Source organism: Cynara cardunculus (genome assembly GCF_001531365.2).
Source record: "Cynara cardunculus var. scolymus isolate 2C chromosome LG 1, CcrdV1, whole genome shotgun sequence".
In the NCBI taxonomy this organism is placed as follows: domain Eukaryota; kingdom Viridiplantae; phylum Streptophyta; class Magnoliopsida; order Asterales; family Asteraceae; genus Cynara; species Cynara cardunculus.
This window is the reverse complement of record NC_037528.1, coordinates 9774157-9796822: the sequence shown is the minus strand read 5'-3', so window position 1 is coordinate 9796822 and position 22666 is coordinate 9774157. Positions and strand designations below refer to the sequence as shown.

Here is a 22666-nt window from a genome sequence, read left to right as displayed (position 1 = left end):
TATGGATGTATGGGAAATGAAGGTTTTGGTGGAGTGATGGGAGAGATTCATGTGTGAATATATATTTATAAGGGGTTTGATTTGACCAAGAATGGAAAATGGGGTGTCATAGTTGTCTAAGGTTGAAAAAAGTTAGGTTTTTGGATGGTATTTTGTAGCAAAGGCTCCACTAAAAAGAGTCATTTTGACTTTGCATGGTATTTTTCTATGCATAAGTCTTCAAAATACAATAAAAATACAAATTATTTTTATCAAATGATTAAAAAATTAAATTATGTAATTATAAAGTTTTGTTATGCATTCAAACCAGTGCTAATTAATGGAGCAAATTCAAGATTTTACCAGTTAAATTATTGTTGAGTTGTTATTACGTTTTACGGTGCAAAGGCCATTAGGATGATTAGGGTTATCAAGATTTTTTTAGATTGTTCATGGTAAGGATGCTAAAAAACCCGACCAACCCGATCAATCCAACACGAAATAACTTAACCCGAAGCAACTCGATGACTAATCGAGTTGTAAAATTTTCAAATCGTAGGTATATATTTGGTTACTAGTATTTGAACCCAACCTAACCCGATGAATCTAATATTCTTTTATTTATTGGATTTAATATGATTGTTGAATTTCTATTAATATATACATTATACAATTACACTATCACATACGTTCTTCGTATACACATATTTTCAATCTATTCACATCTCTACTTAACTCATTCGTATATATGTCCAGTAACTATATATATATATATATATATATATATATATATGCAGATTGAGAAAATTAACTGAATGTGATATATGTAAGAAGTATGAATAAATTGTATCAAATGGTTGATGATGTAAAAGAAATTATGAGCAGATAAATAAATATTCAAGGTTTAAAGAATATTTTAATGTACCAAATTATCAACCTGACCAACCCGTACGGTTTGAGTTAGATTGGATTGCACTTTGGTTTGGGTTGGATTGGGTTAAGATTTTTCAAACCACAAACAATGAAATGGGTTGTTCAAATGTCTTGAACCCGATCAACCCAACTCATTAACAATCGTATACATGGATGAGATTGATATGAACACTTGTGCAAATTGGGGGATTCTTGGAAGTTAATAGGATTGAAATTTAGGTTTTTCGATTGTATTTTATAGCCAAAGACTCCACTAGAAAAGTCAACTTTGACTTTGGATTATATTTTTTTTCTTAATGAAGTTTATGTATTTTACACTATAATAAAATTCGATTTATATGAAGCATAAAATATTTAAGCGTTTTAATAAAAAAAAAAAATATATGACTTAAATTTATAGGATCAAACTAAAAAGCATCATATCTAAAAGTGTTAAATTATATAATGCTTTAGGCGTTTCAACAAGTTTTCTAGGACGTTTTTAAATAAAGTGTTATATTAGTTATTTTATACAACAATATGTAAAAAAATGGTCTTATGAACATAAATGTTCTATAAAAAAGGGTAGTGCTCAATAAAATAGCTAATACGACATTTTATTTTAGAAGCGTCCTAAATTTTTTGTTAAAATGCCCAAAAACGTGCTATAAATTTATGGTAGCACTTTTAGATAAGACGATTTATATTTTACTCGTATAAAATTACGTTTCTATAAAGGATTCTATTAGAACAGTTAGACATTATAGGCGTACTATCGTGCTAAATATGTTGTAGTGTTAAATACATCCGAAAACAAATAAAATACATATACTCGTTCATATTAAGCTTTAAACTTATAACTCTTAGGATTACAAAAACTAGGTTAAATAGCGATGTAAAGCCACGGTGAAACAAAGGGTCGTGATTGCATACCCAGAGGACCAAACCTGTTAGTGGACGATAGTGATGGCCAAACAGGCCCGTCCCGGCCTGGCCCTGGACCGGAGAGGACCGGTTATGGGACCGCCGGTTACATCCGGTTGTGGTTTTTGTCGGATTTGTGGGACCAAGACGGGTTATGGAGCGGCCTGGCCCAGCCCGAAATATTAAAAAAATTATTTTTTTTAAATATAGTTGTTAACTAGTCGTTTTTTACCCCTTTTTTTGTATTTTTTGGCCTCTAAACACTATAAATATGTAACAAAGTTGAGAGGTTTACATACCAAGTTTTCAATTTGCAAAAAAACGCAAAAAAAAAATGTTCACAATTCTCGTAATAAAACATATTTTTAAAGTGTATTTAAGTGATCCGTACCACAAATCTAATAATGTATTAAAAATATATATCATTAAAAAATATCTTTTTCAAGGGTGGGACCGGAACCGGCAGCCCATAACCGGTTATAAACTAGTCTGACCAGTCTTCATTTATTCAACCGGGACCGGTTATGAGAAATCTTGGGCCCGGCCGGGACCGATTTTTGGCCATCACTAGTGGACGGTAAGTTGGTTAAAAAATATTTTATTTCTCTATTCTCGTTGCTCCTCCTTATTTGAAATTCCGACTCTGTCCTTGCATTTATGAATTGTTTTCCCTCTCATATGGTAAAACTTACACAGTTCCTCACCTTTAATGAGTTTTGAACTCTTGACTTTCAAAGAGATCAGATTCTACCTATAACCCAAATACCACTAACATTTTCTGTAAAAGGAAAACAGGGTGAATTACATTTTTAATGGATCTCGTTCTCGTTTCAAAAAAGTTAACGAACCATGTTCCTGCAGTTGTGTTTTTTGATAAGTTGGGTTCTTGTGGTTGCATTTGTTAACAAGATGAGTCAACGTGGTTGCAGTTTTTTAACGAATTGGGTCTCTAAATAAATCAATAAATTGAGTCGTTGTGCTCGTATTTGAGACACGGTTTCTTAAAAATATGTGACCACATAGACCTAGCTCGTTAATAACACCAAACTATAGGGACCAAAAATGTTTATAACACCAAACTATAGGGACCAAAAATGTAATTCACTCAAGAAAAAGTTATTTACGTTGTTTACCTCTTAACCATTCCATCGGTGTCTGAATCGTTCGTCGTATCATTCCGCTATCGTCCTTCCTTCTCGTCAAATCTGTGCGCCCTTCATCGTCAAGTTTGCTGCTCACTTCTGTTCGTAGATGGTCGTCCTGCTCTGCTTATCGATTTTGGTTGCTGGTCGTCAGCTCGTCGGCTCTGGTATCTCGATTCACTTGCCCTTTTGTGTTGATCTCTGGCATCTCAATTCACTTTGTTTGGCTTCCTTTTTGGTGAATTAAGTTTCTTTATTCACCTAAATTTTGTTGTTTATCTCTGCCATGAACTTGGATTAAAGTGGTAATCTTTTATGTGAATTCAACTTCTTTACCTTTTGTACTTGCTAACAATGTGTTTGATGAAATGCCTCAGTGACATGAATAACAGCAAGATTAATAATTGTCTTCCGTATTTCATAAAAGTTATATTATCGTTGTTTCATATATGTTGCAAACCGGAAGTTTTAGTGTTGTCACTTGGTTTTTTGGGAATAAAAGAGCATCCTGAATTCCAAAATTCTGTCGTAGAAGATAAAAGACCAAGGCTGTACAAACATACCCAAACCTACTTTAACTATATCTACATCTGCATCTTGACCATTTTCCATTATGAATGCATGGACATATAATTGTGAATTGGGTACATTTGTTCCACACGTATGCTTATTTGTAGGATGGAACTCGACTGAAAATCAATGCCAAAATGGGAACTTTGATGCTTTATTTACATAGTTAGTGGCGCCTTTTAGGTTAAGATAAGCCCAATGCACTTTGCACCAGTTCATATGATTTGCATCAGTTCACCTAAGCTTCTGCTAATTGTTACTAAACCTGCATTCAAGTGTGTGCTTCAGTGGATATCATCTTGATGTTTAAAGGATGGAACAGAAAATGGCATCAGTGAATACAATTGGGGTGCGTTTTTGTAGGCAAATTTGCATGGGTTGAATCAATAAACTCTAATAGGTCTTTCTCACTTTGTAGTTTAGAAATTTTGTTAGAACCGGTGCCAACCTTGCATCTTTCTCATATGATACTTCCAGAAGATGACGTGAAATCAAAATTTGGCTGCAAACTGGAGTTTCATGTGCTTAATAAATGTTGTGGTCGTTTTGATTTAGAAAGTTTTTATTGACGCATTTAACTTGTCCAGTTGTCCTTAAGAATAGACAAGACTTTAGATCTTAGGGGTTTAAGTGATGTTTTAATTCTGTTCTTGCCTCAATATAATGTGCATCTTTATGTATTTTGATGCACTTCTTTCTCCTTCTGAGTTCTGACTGATATGTTCTCAATTTTATGCATTTGTACTGTAATATAACATTCTTATGTATTTGTTTTTTAATTTATTCTACGTACAGAGGAACAGTGAAGGAACAGCACTGATTAGACTAATAAATCGAAAAAATGTCAAAGACATCATCATCTTCATCACCAATAGCTGTAAAAGATGTGATACACAAGCTGCAACTATGTCTACTAGAAGGTATCAAATCTGAAACCCATTTGTTGGTAGCTGGCTCTTTGCTCTCCAAGTCAGATTACCATGATGTGGTCACCGAACGATCAATTGCTAAAATGTGTGGTTACCCACTTTGCCCCAACTCATTGCCTTCCCCTTCCTCATCAATGCCTCCAAAGAAGGGCAGATACCATATTTCTTTGAAAGAGCACAAAGTTTATGACCTTGTAGAAACACACATGTATTGTTCAACGAAATGCGTAGTTGACAGTCGGGCGTATGCTGAAAGTTTGCAGCATGAACGGTCCTTGGATCTTGATACAGCCAAACTGGATAAGGTGGTAAGGTTGTTTGATGGTTTGACTTTGAAGGCAGAAGAGGTTTTGGGGGAGAATGGTGACTTTGGAATGGGTAATTTGTCAATTAAGGAGAAGGAAGAAGGAAGTGTTGGTGGGGGAATTGTGTCTATGGAGGAATGGATTGGTCCTTCAAATGCAATCGAGGGCTATGTTCCACAGCACGACCGCAGCGCAAAAAACAGGACAGGTATGAAATGAATTGTTATAGTTGATAAATACTCATTACTGATTGGTTTTATCATAAAAGTTAGCAAGTAATATGCTCATTCGAAATTAACCATCATCCTATTTATCTCTAGAGGTCATAACATTTTTCTTCTTCTTTGGAAATCCTGTTTCAAAAATTGGACTCTGAGGTCAGGGACGGACCCAGTGTATTGGATACAGTGGCACGGCCACGACTTTGTTTCTCCGTGGCAGTGTAAAAAATTACAGGGTCGTGAAAAGTGTCACTATATCAATTTGTTGTGTGTCATCGTATATCTTTTGGAACTACAATGAGGACACAAGTTTCTCTTGGTAGCGTTGGTTTGCAAGGCTTTTCTTCCACCTCAGACCTGAGTTCGAATCCCGTTAGTGTCATTTTCTTAGTTTTTAGCTTTTAATTTCAGATTGATTATGTTTCTAGAAAAAACCTTGCAACAATGAACTAACCATAGACCAATGATGATATTGTGAAAAATATCTCAATATTTGTTTCTTACAATCAAATGGTGCCACTACTTGAAAAAAATTCTAGGTCCATCTCTGGCTGAGGTGGTAGTATTTTTTTATATCTTGCATGCATATTCCTCTGCTCAATGACCTTTCCCTTTAGGTTTGAGTTGGAATTTCATAATTCTAATAATGTTCATTTTATGCTACAATGATTATGTATTTGTGTTTCAGGGTCTAAATTGAAAGATTCCAAGCACAAAAGGGAAGAAAAGAGTATCTTTGATGAGATGAATTTCATGAGTACCATAATTACTCAAGACAATGGTTATAGCATATCTAAAGAACCTTCTGGGCAAACAAAAAAAACTGCTGGTGCTATGTCAAAGGACTCTAGAAAGAAAATGAATCACAAGGGAACTGATGATGGTTTAACCGCATCAGCTGATTCATCATGCAATGCACAAAACGTACCCGAGACCAACTTAAATAAATTAAGCTATGTTCCTTCCAGCGCTTGCCAAAATGTGGTCGATGTAAATGTTACGGAAAGTGTCAAGGCACGTATTTGTGGTAAAGAAGCTCAACCAAGTTCTAGTGGGCTGAAATCTTCTCTGAAATCTTCGGGTGCTTTAAGGACAAATCACTCTGTCACTTGGGCTGATGAAAAAACTGATGGTGCACATAATCGAACATTATGTGAGTTCAATGGGATAGAAAATGAAAAGGAAACAAGCAAAGGTTTTGGCATGATAGACAAGAGTATTGACGATGATGATGATGATGATAATGTACTCCGATTTGCATCAGCAGAAGCCTGTGCGGTAGCGTTGAGCCAGGCAGCAGACGCTGTTGCTTCTGGGGAATCTGATGTTTGTGATGCTGGTAAGTTGCACATTTTGTGCTTGTATGGAACTTCTCTGATACTACACTAAAGGTCTGTTTGTATGTAGCTTAATGAGCGTAATGAAACTCATAGCTTATTCGGTCAGCTATACATGGCTATTTGGTAGTGGCTTCATGATATAGAAAGTGTCTTGATTCAGTAAGCCTCATGGGGGAGCTTTATGCAGAAGCCTAAGTTTTTTCCGAACCTATCATTCCAAATTAAAAAACATGCTATTTACATCTATGAAAACACCCTCCCAAACAAAACATTCCCAATTTGTACAGAGACAACTTTTTTCATACATGACTTGGGGGTTGTTTGGTTGATTTTTCATTAAGTCGTATAGATTGGAAAGGTTTTTGTTTGGGAAGTTTTCTCATAGATGGACGGAGCGTGTTTTTTAATTGGGAAGAACGGTTCTGGAAAAAACTTGAATTTCGGCATAAAGCTCCCCCCCCCCTAGAAGCTTACTGAATAAGCCACCCTTATATCATTAAGCCACTACCAAAAAGTCATCTATAGCTGAACGAATAAGCTATGAGTCCTATGAAGCTGCTAACAAACAAATTTACCCTCCTTTCACTATTATCCTATTATCTCTAGAGGTTTTATGTTTTTCACTTTTTCTTCCCACGCTCTTTCGGGATCCAGTTTCAGAAGCTGGACTTCTTATACTGCCACCTCCCCTTGATGACAATGAAATCACATCTGAGGAGATTGAGGGTGCCGCCACTGATCCAGAACCAGCACGCTTGAAGTGGCCCATAAGAACCGGTATTGTTGAGTCTGATTTCTTTGATTCCGGGGATTCTTGGTTTGATAGTCCACCGGAGGAGTTTGTCGTAGATGTAAGTACTAGTCCAACGTGGTTTTTTATTTTTATTGCGATCTTGAATGTTCAAGAAGGTTTTTCTGATGCACATTTTCACAACTTTCAGCTATCACCATTTGCGACGATGTTTATGTCTTTGTTTGCATGGATTTCCTCATCTACTTTGGCGTATCTATATGGACGTGATGATAGTTTTCATGAAGAGTATGCATCAATTAATGGGAGGGAGTATCCACGGAAAATTGTATTGACAGATGGTCGGTCTTCAGAAATAAAGCAAACTCTTGCAGGTTGTCTTTCTCGAGCCTTGCCAGGACTTGTTCATGATCTGAGACTTCGAACTCCAGTTTCTACTATCGAATATGGGATGGTAATGATTTCTCAATTTACCACCTTATTAGTTGCTGATACACGATTGTTTGTTATAGTCCCTTACGACTTGAACTCATGTGCTGAAGTTTATGCATGATTCTTGAAATTCTCATTCACCTCGCTTTTACCCATGAATGTTTGTCCTAATGTCACTTTGTTGAACTTCTGTATGATCATAGGTGTCGTCTTTATTGTTGATTGACTTTGACTATAATTACTCATTCACAGGGTTGTTTACTCGACACCATGTCGTTTCTTGATCCACTTCCGTCTCTCAGAATGAAACAATGGCAGGTGTTTGTTCTTTTGTTCGCTGAAGCTCTTTCCGTCTCCCGGATCCCTGCTATAGCCCCACATTTGACTGATAGAAGGTTCTTCCAAAAGGTAAGACATCTCTTCATTTCTGTTTGGCTGGTTTTTCATTTAAGTCTTGTATGGATAAAGTTGTATGTTTGGATTAATCTGTATGTATAGATTGAAAAGGTTTTTGTTTGTGAGGTTTTTTTTCATAGATGGAAGGAGCGTGTTTTTTAATTGGGAGGGGCAGGTTTGGGAAAAATTTGGTTTTCTACATAAAGCTCCCCCTGGAATCTTATTGAACAAGTCACTTTCTATATTATAATGCCACTACCAAACAGTCACGTATAGCCGGCTGCATAAGTTGTGAGTCAAACATTGGTGTTATGGAGCTCGATTCGTTAAGTTTAGTGAATTCTATTGATTTGTGTTCGAGATCGACTTGAGCTTGATAATTATTAAGCTCGAGCTCGAGTAGCTCGTTAGAAGCTCTACTCGTTCACACCCCTAGCTACGACTTGTGTTCAAGTTCCTACTTAGAATCTAAATCGGCTTTACGACCTGCAGGTTTTTGATGATGCTCAAATAAGTATGGAGGAATACGAGGTGTTGAAGGATCTGATGCTTCCACTAGGACGAGTCTCGCAATTTGCCACGCAAAGTGGAGGCTGAGGGATTAAGTTTTGTATGGATTAAGTTGTTTCATCAGTTAAGATAAAATATCATCTATTTTCGGAACTGAATAATCTGTCTGAATTTAGATGTAAAAGAACACAATCTTGAAATCCATTTTTAATGCAAAGCAACAAAGGAAATGTATCACAAACAAATCAAAATTTACATCCGAAAGCTTATTTTCTGAGTGAGCAAATAACCATAAACAAATGAATATGTAAGGGGTTGTTTATTTACCTTAATAGTTCCATTAAGAGGCAGTCTCTGAATCGTTAAGAGGTGAATCTTGTTTGCTAAAAAAAAAAATCTGTCTCTTAATGGTTCTAAAATCCTCTGAATGATTTTGTATTTTAGACCTCTCTTAACCATTCGGTGCCTTAATTTCATTGTAAACAATTATATTTCATTTTACACTACATCATGAAAGTCTCTTAATCATTCTGACCACTTAATCATTATTTATCAAACCATTCAACAACTCTCAAACAACCGATAAGTCATATATACCATTAAGCCCCTAAAATTATCAATCTGTCCTTTGGTTTTTATACAAATAAAACGTGGATTTCATTTGTTTTTCACAGCCAAAACTTGATCCTGCAAAGCTTATTACGTTACAGCTTCATTAAGTTTTTGTTTCGAAATAACTTAAAAGTGAAAAATGACGTATCATAACTTTTCTCGCTTTCTAAAGCCGGGTCTTTGGTTCATTACGTCTTCAGTTAACACTCTCAAATATCACGTCATGGAAATAATTGAACATTGCCGAAAAACCCAAATTTGGGCATATTTCGATTGGCGATTAGGACGGAGAGCCGTGCGACAGAGTCGTAAAAAAAAAGTTGTAGCGCTGACTTTCATAAGACACATCTGCTGCATTATCAAACCAAATGAAGCAAGTAAATCCCACACAGATACAAATATGTCAGACTGTCAAACTGAATTATACTCACACGTACAAATCTACCACAATACCAAACCAAACGAACCCGACGAATCTTCTTGCATTTGAATCCGAATAACCACACAAACAACCAACAATCGAAAACAACCAAGATAACATCATAAGGTTCTATTCCTTCTTTCACCAATTTGATGCCCATATTCACATCTTCTTTAGAAAGGCTCTTTGGTTGGTTTTTCATTAAGCTTTGTACCGGTAAATTTGTTTGTATGGATTAATTTGTCTTAATAAATTGCAGGGAGTTATTATTTGGGAGGGTTTTTCATAGATGAAAGGAACATGTTTTTTAATAACCACAAGGGTGGTGCCTTATCGGTTTAAACTTAGGCTCCAAAAGTCAAAAGTGACTGTAGGTCCCAGGTTTAAATCCAATGAGAAATGAAAATCCCCTTATGATCACGGAGGTTCAAATGTGGTGACTCCAGACTACCCGCAAAACAGATAGCCGACCTAGGATTAGTCGGCTCGCATAGCAGGTTGGATATTCAGGGTAATAAAAAAACATGTTTTTTTAACTGGAAAGTACAGGTTTGGAAAAAACTTGACTTTCCACATAAAACTAGAACCAATGACTTTCTATAGCATTAAGTCACTACCAAATAATCATGTATAACTGATCGAATAAGCTAATAGTCTCATTAAGCTAATTAAACAGCTAAAACATACTCCAAATAGAACCCATAAAAAGAAATCATCAAAAGATCACATGAACAGAAAACCCAAAACACTAATTATGAATCTAAACAAATTCAAGAACATCTTGATACTGATATATACATACATGTGTAGAACCTAATGTAAATCAAATTCTTGAAAGATGTATAATCGAACAGATATAGAAACTAGAAAAGATCTCTTGGTACCTTAAACTTTCAAAAGCTGAATCTTGTTAGAGAAAGCAATGGCGATCCAATCGGGTTGTGCTGCAGACCATTGGAGCTGATTAATCTCCGAACCAGCTGAATACATCGAAATTGGATCGATCCCCATTGGACCAGCCACAGGAGGCAACTCCCAAATCAGTGCTTGAGAATCATCTCCGGCTGAACAGATATGGCGGGAACTCGCCGGAGCCCAAGCAATTGCATTAACACTACCTTTATGTCTCTCCAATTCTGCCACCGGCATCGTCGGAGATCGGATATCGAGAATCACAATCTTGTTACTGTCCATTAAGATCGTGGCCATGTACCTCAAATCCTGTTTGTTCCAAGCTAATCTCAACAATGGCGTATCAGGCTGTGGGCTTTCGTAGATTATGGTTGAATGTTCTTTATCACGAAGATCAAAAACCCTAACGGATCCATCTGCAGAAACTGATGCAAACACGCCGGCTTCCCCCCAAGCGATGTCATGAACCTCCTTATCATGAGCGATCAATTGAGTTTCAACCACGCCTCTTTCAACGTCCCAAATCGTACACGTTGTATCGATTGAAGAAGTCCCAATTCTCTTCGGTTCAACTTCGTTCCAATCGAATGACGTCAATGGCGCACAAAATTCGCTGGCTTTGCTGTTATTGAGCACCGAGATTGGTTCAATTGAGTTCTCTCGGAGTCCCCAGAGGCGGAGGAAGTCGCCGGAGGAAGCTAGGATGTCGGCGGAGGATTTAGGGTTAGGGTGGAACATTAATTTTGTGGGAGGATAAGGATGATCGAAGGAGAGACTAGGGTTTGATTTCACGGAAAGGGTTTCTTCGTCGAAAGTGACGATATCGACTCGATTTGTGTATTCTTCAATGAAGCTGCCGAGAGCGATCCGGCGGTGGGATGATCGGTGTGTGGCGGCGGCGGAGGAGATGGCCATTGCGTAGAGAGTGTAAGGGGATTCGTAGGTTACTGAGGTTTCGGATCTGAGAGGGGAATCTTGTGTAGAATTATCCATTTGTTCGAAGATTTGAGATGATCGGAGGGAGGAGTATGGCGCCGGAGATGGTGGTGATGTTGAGTTTTCCGGCGATATATGTGCGGAGAAGGTGGAGGTGGAAAATGTGGAAAAAGTAAAAGTCTTGGGGAGAAAAATAGAAAGAATTAAAATTGCTGAGTTTGACCGGCGTCTCTGAAGTCACAATCAAATTCTAGTTTTTCACCTTCACAATTATGTGAATATTGAGAATTTTTTAGCACTTTTGTGATTATGAATATTCAGATTGTAGATATAATTCAGGGTTGAGAATTAGTCTTATGGGTCTCACGAAAAACTTTTGGTTTCACATGATTCCAAATCTCTCTCTCTCTTTATATATAGGAGCTCATTCAAAGGAGAACAAATTAGTTTATAGTAATCGTGAGATTCAATGTGAACCACTCGTTTGAGATATTTAAATATATTTCTTAAATAAACTAAAAGGGTAATATAGTAATTCTATTTTTGACAATTAATCAAAATATTTAATTAAATTATTTAGAAGAAAATATATAATTAAAATTAGTTACCTAGTATATCAATTACGTAATATACATCGTATTTTAAAGACGTTTGTAAATCAAAGTATATCATAATGATAACATTCACACTATTTCATGTGTATCACAATGTATTTTCTCTGTTTTATGAAATGTATCATAGTGTGCATTTTTCGTTATTTTTATTGTCTTATAAAAGGTATCACATTGTACATCTTGTATGTATATATATGAATATGAGTATCACAGTGAAAGACTGAATCCATAAACAAAAATGAAACAACGATAATCATATCAATAACTATTTTGTTTGAAGGATTCAACGCTATAATTTTCATATAATTTTAAATTAAATTAAAATGAGAATTTATTTGCATAATGTGTGAGAATTGAAGAAGCCATTCATGCATAATTGCACATGCCATAATCACAAGTCTCTCCATCTTTGCACTTGTTTTGACACACCCCACAATTCCTCTTGTCAACATATGTGTTCTTGCATTTTCCTCTGCAACAACTTTCATTATACTTGCATTTCATTCCACAGAATCCGCAGTTCAATCGATCTGTTAACATATTGACACACTTCTGTTTGCAACAGCCCTCGTTAGATGTGCACTTCTTCCCACAATATCCACAGTTCAAGCGATCTGTATCCACATTCACACATTTCTTCTTGCAGCAATCAGGGGCTACGCCATTCTTTGCTCGACACACCCTGGGATATATGTCACATTGGTAGAATGGATTCAGAGCAAGAAGTTGAGTTTCTAAGTTCGTACGAGGGTTAGTATGGGATAATTCTAAGTCGTGAATTACTTCATTATCGGAAACGGATGCAGAAAAAGGGATAATGGAGAGTGAAAGAGCAAAGAGGACCATTAGCAACCCCATGGGAATAGATGGAGGGTGCTTTGGTTAATTGGTTTGGTTGGAGGAAATGGGTTTTTATAGGAGGCATACAAATGTGATAGTTTACCCCAAAGCCCTTTATCTTTGGTGTTGATGACACTTTGATCCCTCAAGTTTTGAATTAATGTAATAGTCCAATATGAAACGAAATTTGTCTTACTTCTTATTTACTATAACAACAATTTTCTTTTCAATTAGTGTAACAAATGTTCGATTTTTCCTATTTCGTTCACATTTTGTCCGGTAACCATTAGATCTTGTACCTATAATGATGTAGATGTCAAGTTGTCAAGTTATATTGTAGTTCTTGATTACTGGCAAAATATCACATCAAAAGCAACTGATGTTGCTGAATATCAGTTTATGAGGTAAAATGATTGTTACACCAAATCAAAAACTAAAACAAACTTCGTTACATTTTGATGTATTTTGTTTAACGTAATATACTTGAAACACGATTGGGACCGAAGTGTCAGGAAGGCCAAACATAAAGGGTATAAAAAGAAATGGTAGGACAAGAGAGGGTTGAAAAAAAAGAAAGCTTGAGTTGCAAGTCTTGCTTTTTAGGGTTCATGCATTCAATCTAGAAGAGGAAATCTTGATAACTTGGAAAACAATTATTTAAAAAATGGTTGATATTTGGATATGTGATGGTAATCATTCCCCAACATAATAAGGAATCTTGAAGCTTTGAGTTCCAATCAAGAACTAAGATTTTGGCATCAACTCTAAGTAAAGGAGTTGGAAAAAAAAGAGAATATTCTCTTTGTTGAATTCAGATGTTGTCAAAACTCTTGCGGTTATGTAAATTCATCAACAATTACTACAAGCCATTCATGGTCGATCAGGGGATTAATCTTTACGCATAAATTTGTGCAGATACCCACTCCACCGTTAAAAGAATATCCATAAAATACTAAAGGGCGTTTTGACCTAGCGGTATGTGAGTCTTTGGCCTCCTAGCAGGTTAGAGGTTCAAACAACACCAAAAATGGAGAGGATGTGTGAGTTTATTTATACAATTTACCGTATATAACTATTATATACTTTAAAAAATATATTCATTTATTCTTATATATGATAAAATAAAGACTCTTATGATGACTTTGATGGTATATGTGTTACTTTACATTTGACTTCTATTAAATATTACAGTTGAAATTGGATAAAGTAATAACTTCGATTATATAACAATTTATTTCGGTCCCAAGTTGGGCCGAGTAATACAAAAAATGGAATCGATCATTAACTAAAGGGTCATTAATTCAACAGTATTGAGGAATCCAACCTTTTTAGAGGTCATATCAGTTTAAATTTCACCAAACATAAAAAATGTGTACAAGTTTCTCTTAACATATATAAATCAAAGGGTCTTTGGCCTAGTGGTATGTGAGTTTTTGGTAATCTAGGAGGTTAGGGGTTCAAACCTCACCAAATGTGAGGAGGATGTGCGCGATTATTTGTTCTATTTGCCGTATATAAATATTATATACTTAAAAAAACATATATAAATATTATATATTCCAAAAAAATATAAAATGATAATTATTGGATTTCATGATTAGAAAATATATATATATATATATATATATATATATATATATATATATATATAAACCAGATGATCCTAGTATATCTTACTTTTAAGAAGTTGAAATGGATACAGATCTAACATATACTTAAAGCATAGAATAGTTACTTTCATAAAGACCCACATTATGAAAAATGTAAGAAAATAAAGTAGACCCCACCCTATTTTCATGAGACCAACTCTCAAGGCATAAAAATACATTGAACCTCCACAATAAATAAATAAAAACTGCGAAGGATCAATGCTTTTTGTAAATTTACAATGATTTGCTATGAAAGTTCAGTGTTCTTTTTGTAGTCTCACAAAAACATGTTGCTTTCGTGTGATACCAAGTTTAAAGTAGAATTCATAATTAATAAGGTGGCATTTGTTTTTTAAGAGGCGTTGAAGTCTGAAATCTTATTCCACTTCTGATTAATAAGATGTGGTATTGAAGTCTGAAATCTGAATCAATAAAAATGTCTGTTTTTTAAACTGACAAACATCTGAAGTCTGAAATCTAAATCAATAGTTTGTTTATGTAAAATCAGGTGCAAACATTTTGCAGAATTCTCTTGATTTTTATAAAATTTCCATTGCGGAAATCCATCTCAACAATTGTTTAACAGATGAAACATAGTAAGAACCTTTTGGATACCTTTCAGACTTCCGATGCTATCGGGAATACCGTCGGTGAGTTCGTGAAAAAAATCGATACTTTTGATAAAAGAGAGATCGCCGATAGAAGTTTTGTTTCACATTAATCTTCTAAGTTAACCTACACGTACAGAAATTATACATATATATATACATATATAGAGAGAGAGAGAGAGAGAGAGAGAGAGAAGGAGGGGCATGCATTTCACATGGATGATGAAAGGACAGTAGGGTTCCTTGTGGAAAAAGAAGCAATAGTGAAAGAGAATCAAAGAAAAGGAGAAATAAAAGAAATTAAGATATTAATTTACCTCTTATTTATTCAGACCCTATTAAGTGATAAGAGACTTTGAAAATAATAAAAAAAGCAAACAGTCTTGACTACAAAATGTCTGAATGAATCAAACATAAATGGTAATTAAGAGCTGAAACTAAAAAAAACCAACTAAGTAATAAATGAAATCTTTAGCTACATAATCACCAACTTTTACAAATGTTGTTTCACATACTACACCATTTACTAATATACTCCTAACTAACATGACCTCAAGAAACCTTTGCTAAAACTTTTGCTTCTAAAAGCATCCTTTTTTTCAACTCTGTGTACTCTGTATTTTTTCCTATCATATAAATGGTTCAAATAATGTGATGAAAGAGTACAAAACATGTATAATTGAGTTCAGGGGGTCGTACGTAGCAAAGCAGATGCGTCAAAGTTTCCCGACACTCCTTGGCTCAAAAGCCGCATAGCCCCGTCTCTCGAGAACTTTCGAGCAAAGAGAAAACAAGGGACTAGCACTGCATTACTTCGACACCACTCCGTTCGGTGTTCAGTCTCGTATAACACATGGTTGATATCCTGCAAATTTTACAAAGATTAAAGGTGAAAAGGACAAACCGAGGTGCTTGATTAAATCAAATCAAACCAGATTAAACCCACAAGTGGTTCAAGCCGCGGTTTTACTAAAAACAAATATTGGGATTTGTAGGGGGGTTTGGTTGGTTTTCTATCAAGTCCTGTATGTATAAAGATGTTTGTATGGATTAATTTGTCTATAAAGACAGAAAGTTTTTGTTTGGGGTTTTCTTATAAATGGAAGGTCTGGGGATTTGTTTGGGAGGGGCAGGTTTGGAAAGACTTGGCTTTCTGTATAAAGCTCCCCCTAAAAGCTTACTGAATAAGTCACTTTCTATATCATTAAACCACTACCAGAGAGTCATGTATAGCTGACCGAATAAGTTGCGAGTCCTGATAAGCTCAATTAAGCTGCTAACAAACAGACACTTTAGATTACTCTCCAAAAGAACCATTAAAAATAAAATGGGTGTTCCAACATATACGAGGAGAAGAGGAAAGTTCAGTTACAAACCTGTTTTCCGTTGTGAATGGGGGATAAAGGAGAGCGAGACACGTTCCCCATATTTTCCCATTCATCATGAATAATAAACGTGAATTTTTTATAACAATCAAGAATGATACCTCATACAACATTCATGATAAATATGCGGTGAATGTCTTAGACACGTGGCACGTTCTCATTTGTCCCCTTGTTCATAATGGAACTTAAGTTTGCAATTGAAACTGCCCAATAGAAATAGTCCAAGTCTAGCCGTGTGGGACTCCCACATGCCCCCTCCAATGGAGGCCAAATTGTACCAGAGTGTCGAGAGCGGGGGCTAGACGTGTACAAAGCGCCCATAGCTCTGAGTAACACTAAAGTGGTAGTAGACTTTGGCTCTGATACCATGAGAGGATATGTATAACTCCATGAGATTACTCTCCAAAAAAGCCCTCAAGATGCGTTTGGTATGCAAACAAGACCGGATCAACAAGAGTGAGGTAGACAGCTGAAAGAATTGTATATGGTTTTAGGGTTTTAATTTGGCATGGGTAGTTTAGTAATTTATTAATTTTGTCCCCTCTTCATGATTTTTTGTTCCATCTATTTTGGTAGCACAAAAGAATGCAATTTTGTCCCACTCACTAGAGTCTTGTCCAGGTCTAAGGGGTTTTTTGGTTGGGTTTTTTTCCATAGATGGATAAAGCTATCTATGTGGATTAACCTATCAGTATAGATTGTGAAGATTTTTGTTTGGGGGGGTAATCATAGATGGAAGGAGCTATTTTTTTAATTGGAAGGGGCATGTTTGAAAAAAACTTGGTTTTTTGCATAAATCTCCCCCTAAAAGCTTACTGAATAAACCGTTTTCTATATCATTAAGCGACTACCAAACAGTAATGTATAGATGACAGCATAAGTTGAGAGTCCCATTAAACTCATTAACCTCCTAACAAACATGCCCTAAATGTCTCACCAAACGTCATGTATATCATTAAGCCACTACCAAACAGCTATACCCGAATAAGTTATTGAGTCCCATAAAGCTCATTAAGCTCCTAACAAGCATGCCCTAAATGTCGCACCACACATGGGACAACAAGTTTTCTTTCTATCCTATCCCGCTCTGACCTGTCCCACATACGCATCCTTAAAAGAGAGAAGGGATATTCCAACATATCATACGAAGAAATGGTCCAAGTCTAGCTAATGTTGGACTCCAACAGAATCCATGAAAAGGAGAATGAAGAGCTATATAAGCAAATTGGACCTTATTTTCACAAAACTCGAGCTTATTAGTTAACAATCTACAAATACGAAGATATAAAGCATTTACCTTGATCCTTTTGATTTGTTCGGGGTTAGAACTTGCATAATTATACGTTACAGGATGCCAGCTTCTCGTTTCCATGTTTGTAGATGAAACCATCCATGAAGTGTATGTCACCGTTCGTCGTTCAAGCTCACCCTCGAGATCACTCATCTTAGAAAACAAGTAATTCGACATAAAGGAAAGATAAGAATCGACTCAAAAGAAATATATAAGATTTCATAAGAAACTAAATGTGTTTTCTAACCGCAAGTAATGTCTGAACGTAATGCTCGTCGGGAATGCAATTATGCTGCTTCTGAAGTTTCTGCAAAAGCAACAAAATATTACCATATAGTAACGGAAATCGCGTCGAATTCTAGAAAATGTTAATCTACGGTTACAAATCTGACTCAAGGTTTTTTCCCGATCCGTCCGTTTAATTTATGATTTCATTTAAATAAGCAAATCACGTGAAATCAGCAGTTTCTTGTTCTCTTTAGGATTTCCTACGGATGCTAGTTTTGTGTATAGACTCGTATAGATGAGTTCAATGCACTAGACTCACCGACGTCATAACCAACCAAATATAACCAAACTAAACGATATCAGTATATCCCGCTTGAAAGCAGGGTCTACGGCTGGGATGTAGGCAGACTTGACCCCTACCCCATAGAACGGTTGTTTCGGTGAATAACCGACCAAATATAGGAGTCTATGAGCATGTATTTAGATGAAACCACTTATACAAGCAAGTGGGTATATTTATTTCAACATTCGAACCAAGTATCAAAAACGCAGGTCAATGTGCAATAAATTTAACTTACAAGATTCTGCTTTCCTTTACTGGCATCTAAGGGTGGACGTCTCTGCAAATCATCAAATAAAGAACGTTAGTAAAATGAAAACCAATAGCAAACTATTGGGGATCTGTAGCTAGTGTAGATGGGAGACTGAGATACGGGTCCTTTGGTTAAATGGCCTTCTTACAATTTTCGTTTAAATCCATGACTTGACAATTTTCGTTTAAATCCATGACCTAACAATTTTCATTTAAATCCATGACCTTCTGACAATTTTCTTTTGAATCCATGACCTTCTGACAATTTTCTTTTAAATCCACGACCTTCTGACAATTTTCTTTTAAATCCATGACCCTCTGACAGGTTTGAAAATGTCAGTGCTTAACTAAATAATGTCACTTCCATACACAAAAACACCTAAAAACTTGTCAGAAGGTCATAGATTTAAAAGAACACTTGTCAGGAGGTCGTTTAGCTTAATAACGCAGTGAGGAATAGACAGGGCTAGGGTTAGGGTTAGTGAGTCAGCCGTTAGGCTACTAGACTATTTTACCTACTTTTGTTTGTATGTTATTTTTTGCTCCTTACCTGCTTTTCTTTCTTCTTTTTTTGGGCTCAAACTCTCTGTACACTTTTCACAAGTCACGGGTTTCCATGGAATCAACCGCTTTACCCTTTGCGGTAGAGATCAGGTTTTGGTACATCCCACCATCCCCAGCCCCATCTCTGGGTGGGAGATACTGTGCTCGTTTTGTTTGGTTGGGATAAGATTCAGAAACTAACTAGCATAAATTATTGCTATATACAGAATATAAACACGTGCTATACCTTACATAACTTCTTGAAAACTGGAAATACGACATCATCATATGCAACAGCTTTTGCATGACTTCGAACTAATGCAAACCACTGAAAATTTTCAAGTAGAACAGATCAATATGACCGGAAAATTTGAAGTTTCTAGATCAACAGGATGGAATTGAGAGGGAAATGCATAATTTCACATGCGAATAGGGTTTCAAAATGCTTAACCTGTGAGCCTTTTCGCCATTTCCTCATTGGTATAACAGGAGACATCTTGGGATTGTAGCGACCTTCTTTCATATCAAGAAAGCTAAACCACAAGAAACATAAACCCCAGATCATAACACATACCGTCACCAAGTTTTATGACAAAAAGCATATAGATTGCAGCTTAAAAGACACTAATAGAGATAGTAACTGCACTGGTCATTACCTGTCTACGAAACTTTTAGAAGAACCCATCAGGTAATGGTAACTATAGGTAAAGTTGTAGAGAGGCACACAACTGCACAAAAAAAATCAATAGGATAAAAAAACATTTAAAATCTACAATAACATATAAACCTAGTGGTTGAGATAAGGTCTGCATCCATCCTACCCCTCTCAGACCCTACTTTCGAGTGGGAGATACTGGTTTGGTTTGGTTTGGTTTGGTCTGGTCTTGTTTGGTTTGGTTTAATAACATATATACCTAGTTCCCAAAGGCCACGTGGAAAAACCCTTCAAAAATAAGAACGAGATGAATAAATCCTAGAAGTGCTCCCCATCCCCCATGCTCCAAAAGTCACGGTTCTTCACCGAAACAATTGCTCTAATCTCTGGAATAGAGATCATGTCTGCATCCATCCCACCATCCCCAGACCTCGCCTACAAGTGAGATATGTTGGGCTAGTTTGGTTTGGTTTAAACATTTAACATTCTATGGTACGATTCATATGTGTCATCGAATTAAGATAATGTCAAATAGAACTAGGAGTGTTGGCTTCTCCTATATTTGTTGTTATAAGGGTGTATTTGGTAAGCGGACAGGACCGAATGGATGAGAGCGAGGTAGGTAGGTGAAAGAATTCTAGAAGGTTTTAGGGTTTTAATTTGACATAAATGGGTTAAGTAACTTACCAGTCTTATCCCATCTCCGTGGTTTTGTCCCACTTATTTTGATGGGAGAGAAAAAATGCAACTTGGTTCCACTCGGGCCGTGTCCTTGAGTACTTCACAGGCTAATGTCAAATATGGACAACAAGTTTGTAACATCCCCACCCAACTGTACTAGATATTGTCAGCTTTATCGACACCTGAACTCATGGTTTTATAACATGTTTATTAGATGTAGTCATCACTCCCTTATAAGGCAACCTTTGTTTCCTTCCGAAACCTATGAGGGATTTCACAAAGTTTTTGTATTTCTCTGTCCTACATAACAAACACACCCTAACTGGTATTTCTGGTGATGTACATTCTATGTGAAATTCGTTTTTCTTCTTGAATACCCAAAACAATTTACAGCAATTATTATGAACTATTTCTACGATACCCATGAAGTGAACAAGAAGATATACCTGTCTGATAAGAGAAGAAACCTCCGGTTTGCTGGATTTTCAAGGGCTGCTCGAAGTAGCAATCTTTCAGCTTCTATCATGCTTGATTCACCCCAACCTACCTGCAACATCACCACTAAAATCATTCCACAAGATAAGAGACAACTCGAATGCTATTAAAATTCAATGATTACAAAGATAAAAGAATCTATAAAATCATCACCTTAATGCTATTGCTTAATTGTCGATTATAAAAGAAGCTTGATCTTGTAGACATTTCATCGAACACTAAACCAGCCTCAGAAGAATGAACATAAATTGAGTAATTTGCTGCATCAGCATTCTGCACATATGTTATTACTCTATGCATTTCATCGTAATGATCCATCAATAGAGTTCGCAAATCATTCAATAAATTCGTATTTTGTTTTTCATATATTTAATTATCACGATGAAAGTTCATCCGATAAATCAAAAATTTTGGTCCAATCAAATGATACATAAACGAATCATAGGACGCAAATGACACCTGATTAATGAATCATTTAATGCTAATTACCTCGAAGAAGCTTTGCCAGAGGAAATCAAGGGGGAGATCTCGACGAACTAGAAAGAGGAAAGCAATTCTAGGGTTTCCTTCAAAACCTTCATCATCTTTCCAAATCGGAAGCTGAGATCGCCGATAAACTCGAGCTGAAGAAGACGATGAGAACTGTGGGGAAGTGTCATAGTAAAGCTGAATCCGAACAAGTGTTAGAACTAAAAAAGTGATGCTCAGAAGAATCACAAGCTTCCAAATCAGCCACAAATTTTGGGGTGTCGATAACGAAGAAGATGAACCAGGCGGTACCCTTTTCGTCATTGTTCCTTCTGGTATCCTCCACTTTTTATGGCAAATTCATCATACGATACGTATAAAATTTGGAGGTAAATTCTTCAAGAAATGGTCGAAAGCTTCAATGGGTGCTTCAATGGAGGTGGGGAAACGTGTGTACTGTGTGAATCTCTGAAAACATACAGCAGGAGGAGGGATTTTGACAAAGAATTTGTCTTTATGGAGAAATACAAACCTCCCACCAAAACCCAAGAATCAGTCGATCGATGATGACACTTGGAATCATAATTCGGGTTTTATTGCAAGAATCTTGAATTCATATGATTTTGGGGTTTTATGGAGCGTTTGGATTTCAGTGGTTAAAAACTAAGAATGGAATGTTGTGATTTTTTTTTTATTAACCTAAATATCCAACAAGTATACGAGCCGATTAATTCCAAGACGATTACCTAGTTTACAGATAGTTCGAAGTTATCGTATTTGAATCTTCATGGCTACAAGAGAATTTTTATTCCTCCTTAGATTTGAAACTGATACATTTTCATACTTTTGACATTTTGAGTCAATCTCAAACCAAACTTGGATACAACCAAAGAGTCTTTTGGCTCAGGTTGAGGAATGAAAATAATGAATATGAAAATAACAGGAAATGAAAATTCTTGTTTAACCAGGAATGAAATTTAGGTTTCTAGGGGAATGAGTTCATTATACTATAAAAAAACCAAACAGTTTCTTTTATTTTCAATATCATTAATTACTGTTTAATACCTTTAACCAAACACCCCTTAAAATTAACATAAAAATAATTAATTAATTTTACTTTAATTTAGAGAAAATTACAAATATTTGAGGAAAAGATTGAATATCGACAATCTCGATTGACGCCACTAGAAAGCCTCTAGAAACTACATGTGAGAATGAATTCCAGAGCTGACTCAATGGCTAAGACTGGCAGAAGGATTTAATTTCGTCTCCCGTGTGATTTGAACTTTAACTTGTTATGTATTTGAGTAAGGTTGTTCGATCAT

At 36.0% G+C, this 22666-nt stretch overlaps 3 protein-coding genes across 6 annotated transcripts; 1 reads left to right on the top strand and 2 right to left on the bottom strand.

The window, feature by feature from the left end:
- Window positions 1–2965: 2965 nt before the first annotated feature.
- LOC112501911 (putative RNA polymerase II subunit B1 CTD phosphatase RPAP2 homolog) lies at window positions 2966–8595 on the top strand. Of its 2 annotated transcripts, none has more exons than XM_025105682.1 (7): window positions 2966–3124; window positions 4323–4969; window positions 5671–6321; window positions 6977–7173; window positions 7264–7527; window positions 7758–7913; window positions 8394–8595. In XM_025105682.1, the coding sequence occupies exons 2-7, from the start codon at window positions 4369–4371 to the stop codon at window positions 8496–8498; spliced, it is 1974 nt and encodes a 657-aa protein (XP_024961450.1). In that variant the 5' UTR covers window positions 2966–3124; window positions 4323–4368; the 3' UTR covers window positions 8499–8595. The 2 variants fall into 2 exon arrangements, with proteins under 2 accessions (XP_024961450.1, XP_024961458.1); XM_025105690.1 differs by lacking the exon at window positions 8394–8595 and having other exon boundaries at window positions 7264–7361; window positions 7448–7527; window positions 7758–7849.
- Window positions 8596–10117: 1522 nt separating this feature from the next.
- Window positions 10118–11420, bottom strand: LOC112513212 (protein TRANSPARENT TESTA GLABRA 1). Its single transcript, XM_025119414.1, has one exon. It carries the CDS (start codon window positions 11347–11349, stop codon window positions 10330–10332), a length of 1020 nt encoding a protein of 339 aa, XP_024975182.1. The 5' UTR covers window positions 11350–11420; the 3' UTR covers window positions 10118–10329.
- Window positions 11421–15482: 4062 nt separating this feature from the next.
- On the bottom strand, window positions 15483–21863 carry LOC112513198. Of its 3 annotated transcripts, XM_025119401.1 has the most exons (11): window positions 21654–21863; window positions 21363–21539; window positions 21027–21146; window positions 20825–20925; window positions 19699–19770; window positions 19494–19575; window positions 19290–19370; window positions 18486–18527; window positions 17927–17986; window positions 17686–17832; window positions 15483–15868 (listed from the first exon to the last, which is right to left on the bottom strand). In XM_025119401.1, the coding sequence occupies exons 1-11, from the start codon at window positions 21663–21665 to the stop codon at window positions 15689–15691; spliced, it is 1074 nt and encodes a 357-aa protein (XP_024975169.1). In that variant the 5' UTR covers window positions 21666–21863; the 3' UTR covers window positions 15483–15688. The 3 variants fall into 3 exon arrangements, with proteins under 3 accessions (XP_024975169.1, XP_024975151.1, XP_024975161.1); XM_025119383.1 differs by having other exon boundaries at window positions 21363–21863; XM_025119393.1 differs by lacking the exon at window positions 19699–19770 and having other exon boundaries at window positions 21363–21863.
- Between the last annotated feature and the right edge of the window lie 803 nt (window positions 21864–22666).

Bases quoted from the DNA above. Each gene is read 5' to 3' on its own strand.
- LOC112513212 (XM_025119414.1), bottom strand. From the start codon at position 11,349: ATGGATAATTCTACACAAGATTCCCCTCTCAGATCCGAAACCTCAGTA.
- LOC112501911 (XM_025105682.1), top strand. From the start codon at position 4,369: ATGTCAAAGACATCATCATCTTCATCACCAATAGCTGTAAAAGATGTG. The intron at 6,322-6,976 runs GTAAGTTGCACA...TTCGGGATCCAG, and splicing joins ATCTGATGTTTGTGATGCTG to TTTCAGAAGCTGGACTTCTT. The intron at 7,914-8,393 runs GTAAGACATCTC...TACGACCTGCAG, and splicing joins ATAGAAGGTTCTTCCAAAAG to GTTTTTGATGATGCTCAAAT.
- LOC112513198 (XM_025119383.1), bottom strand. From the start codon at position 21,665: ATGACGAAAAGGGTACCGCCTGGTTCATCTTCTTCGTTATCGACACCC. The intron at 18,528-19,289 runs GTATAGCACGTG...GATGATTTGCAG, and splicing joins TTTTCAAGAAGTTATGTAAG to AGACGTCCACCCTTAGATGC. The intron at 15,869-17,685 runs GTAAATGCTTTA...TAAAATTTGCAG, and splicing joins AACAAATCAAAAGGATCAAG to GATATCAACCATGTGTTATA.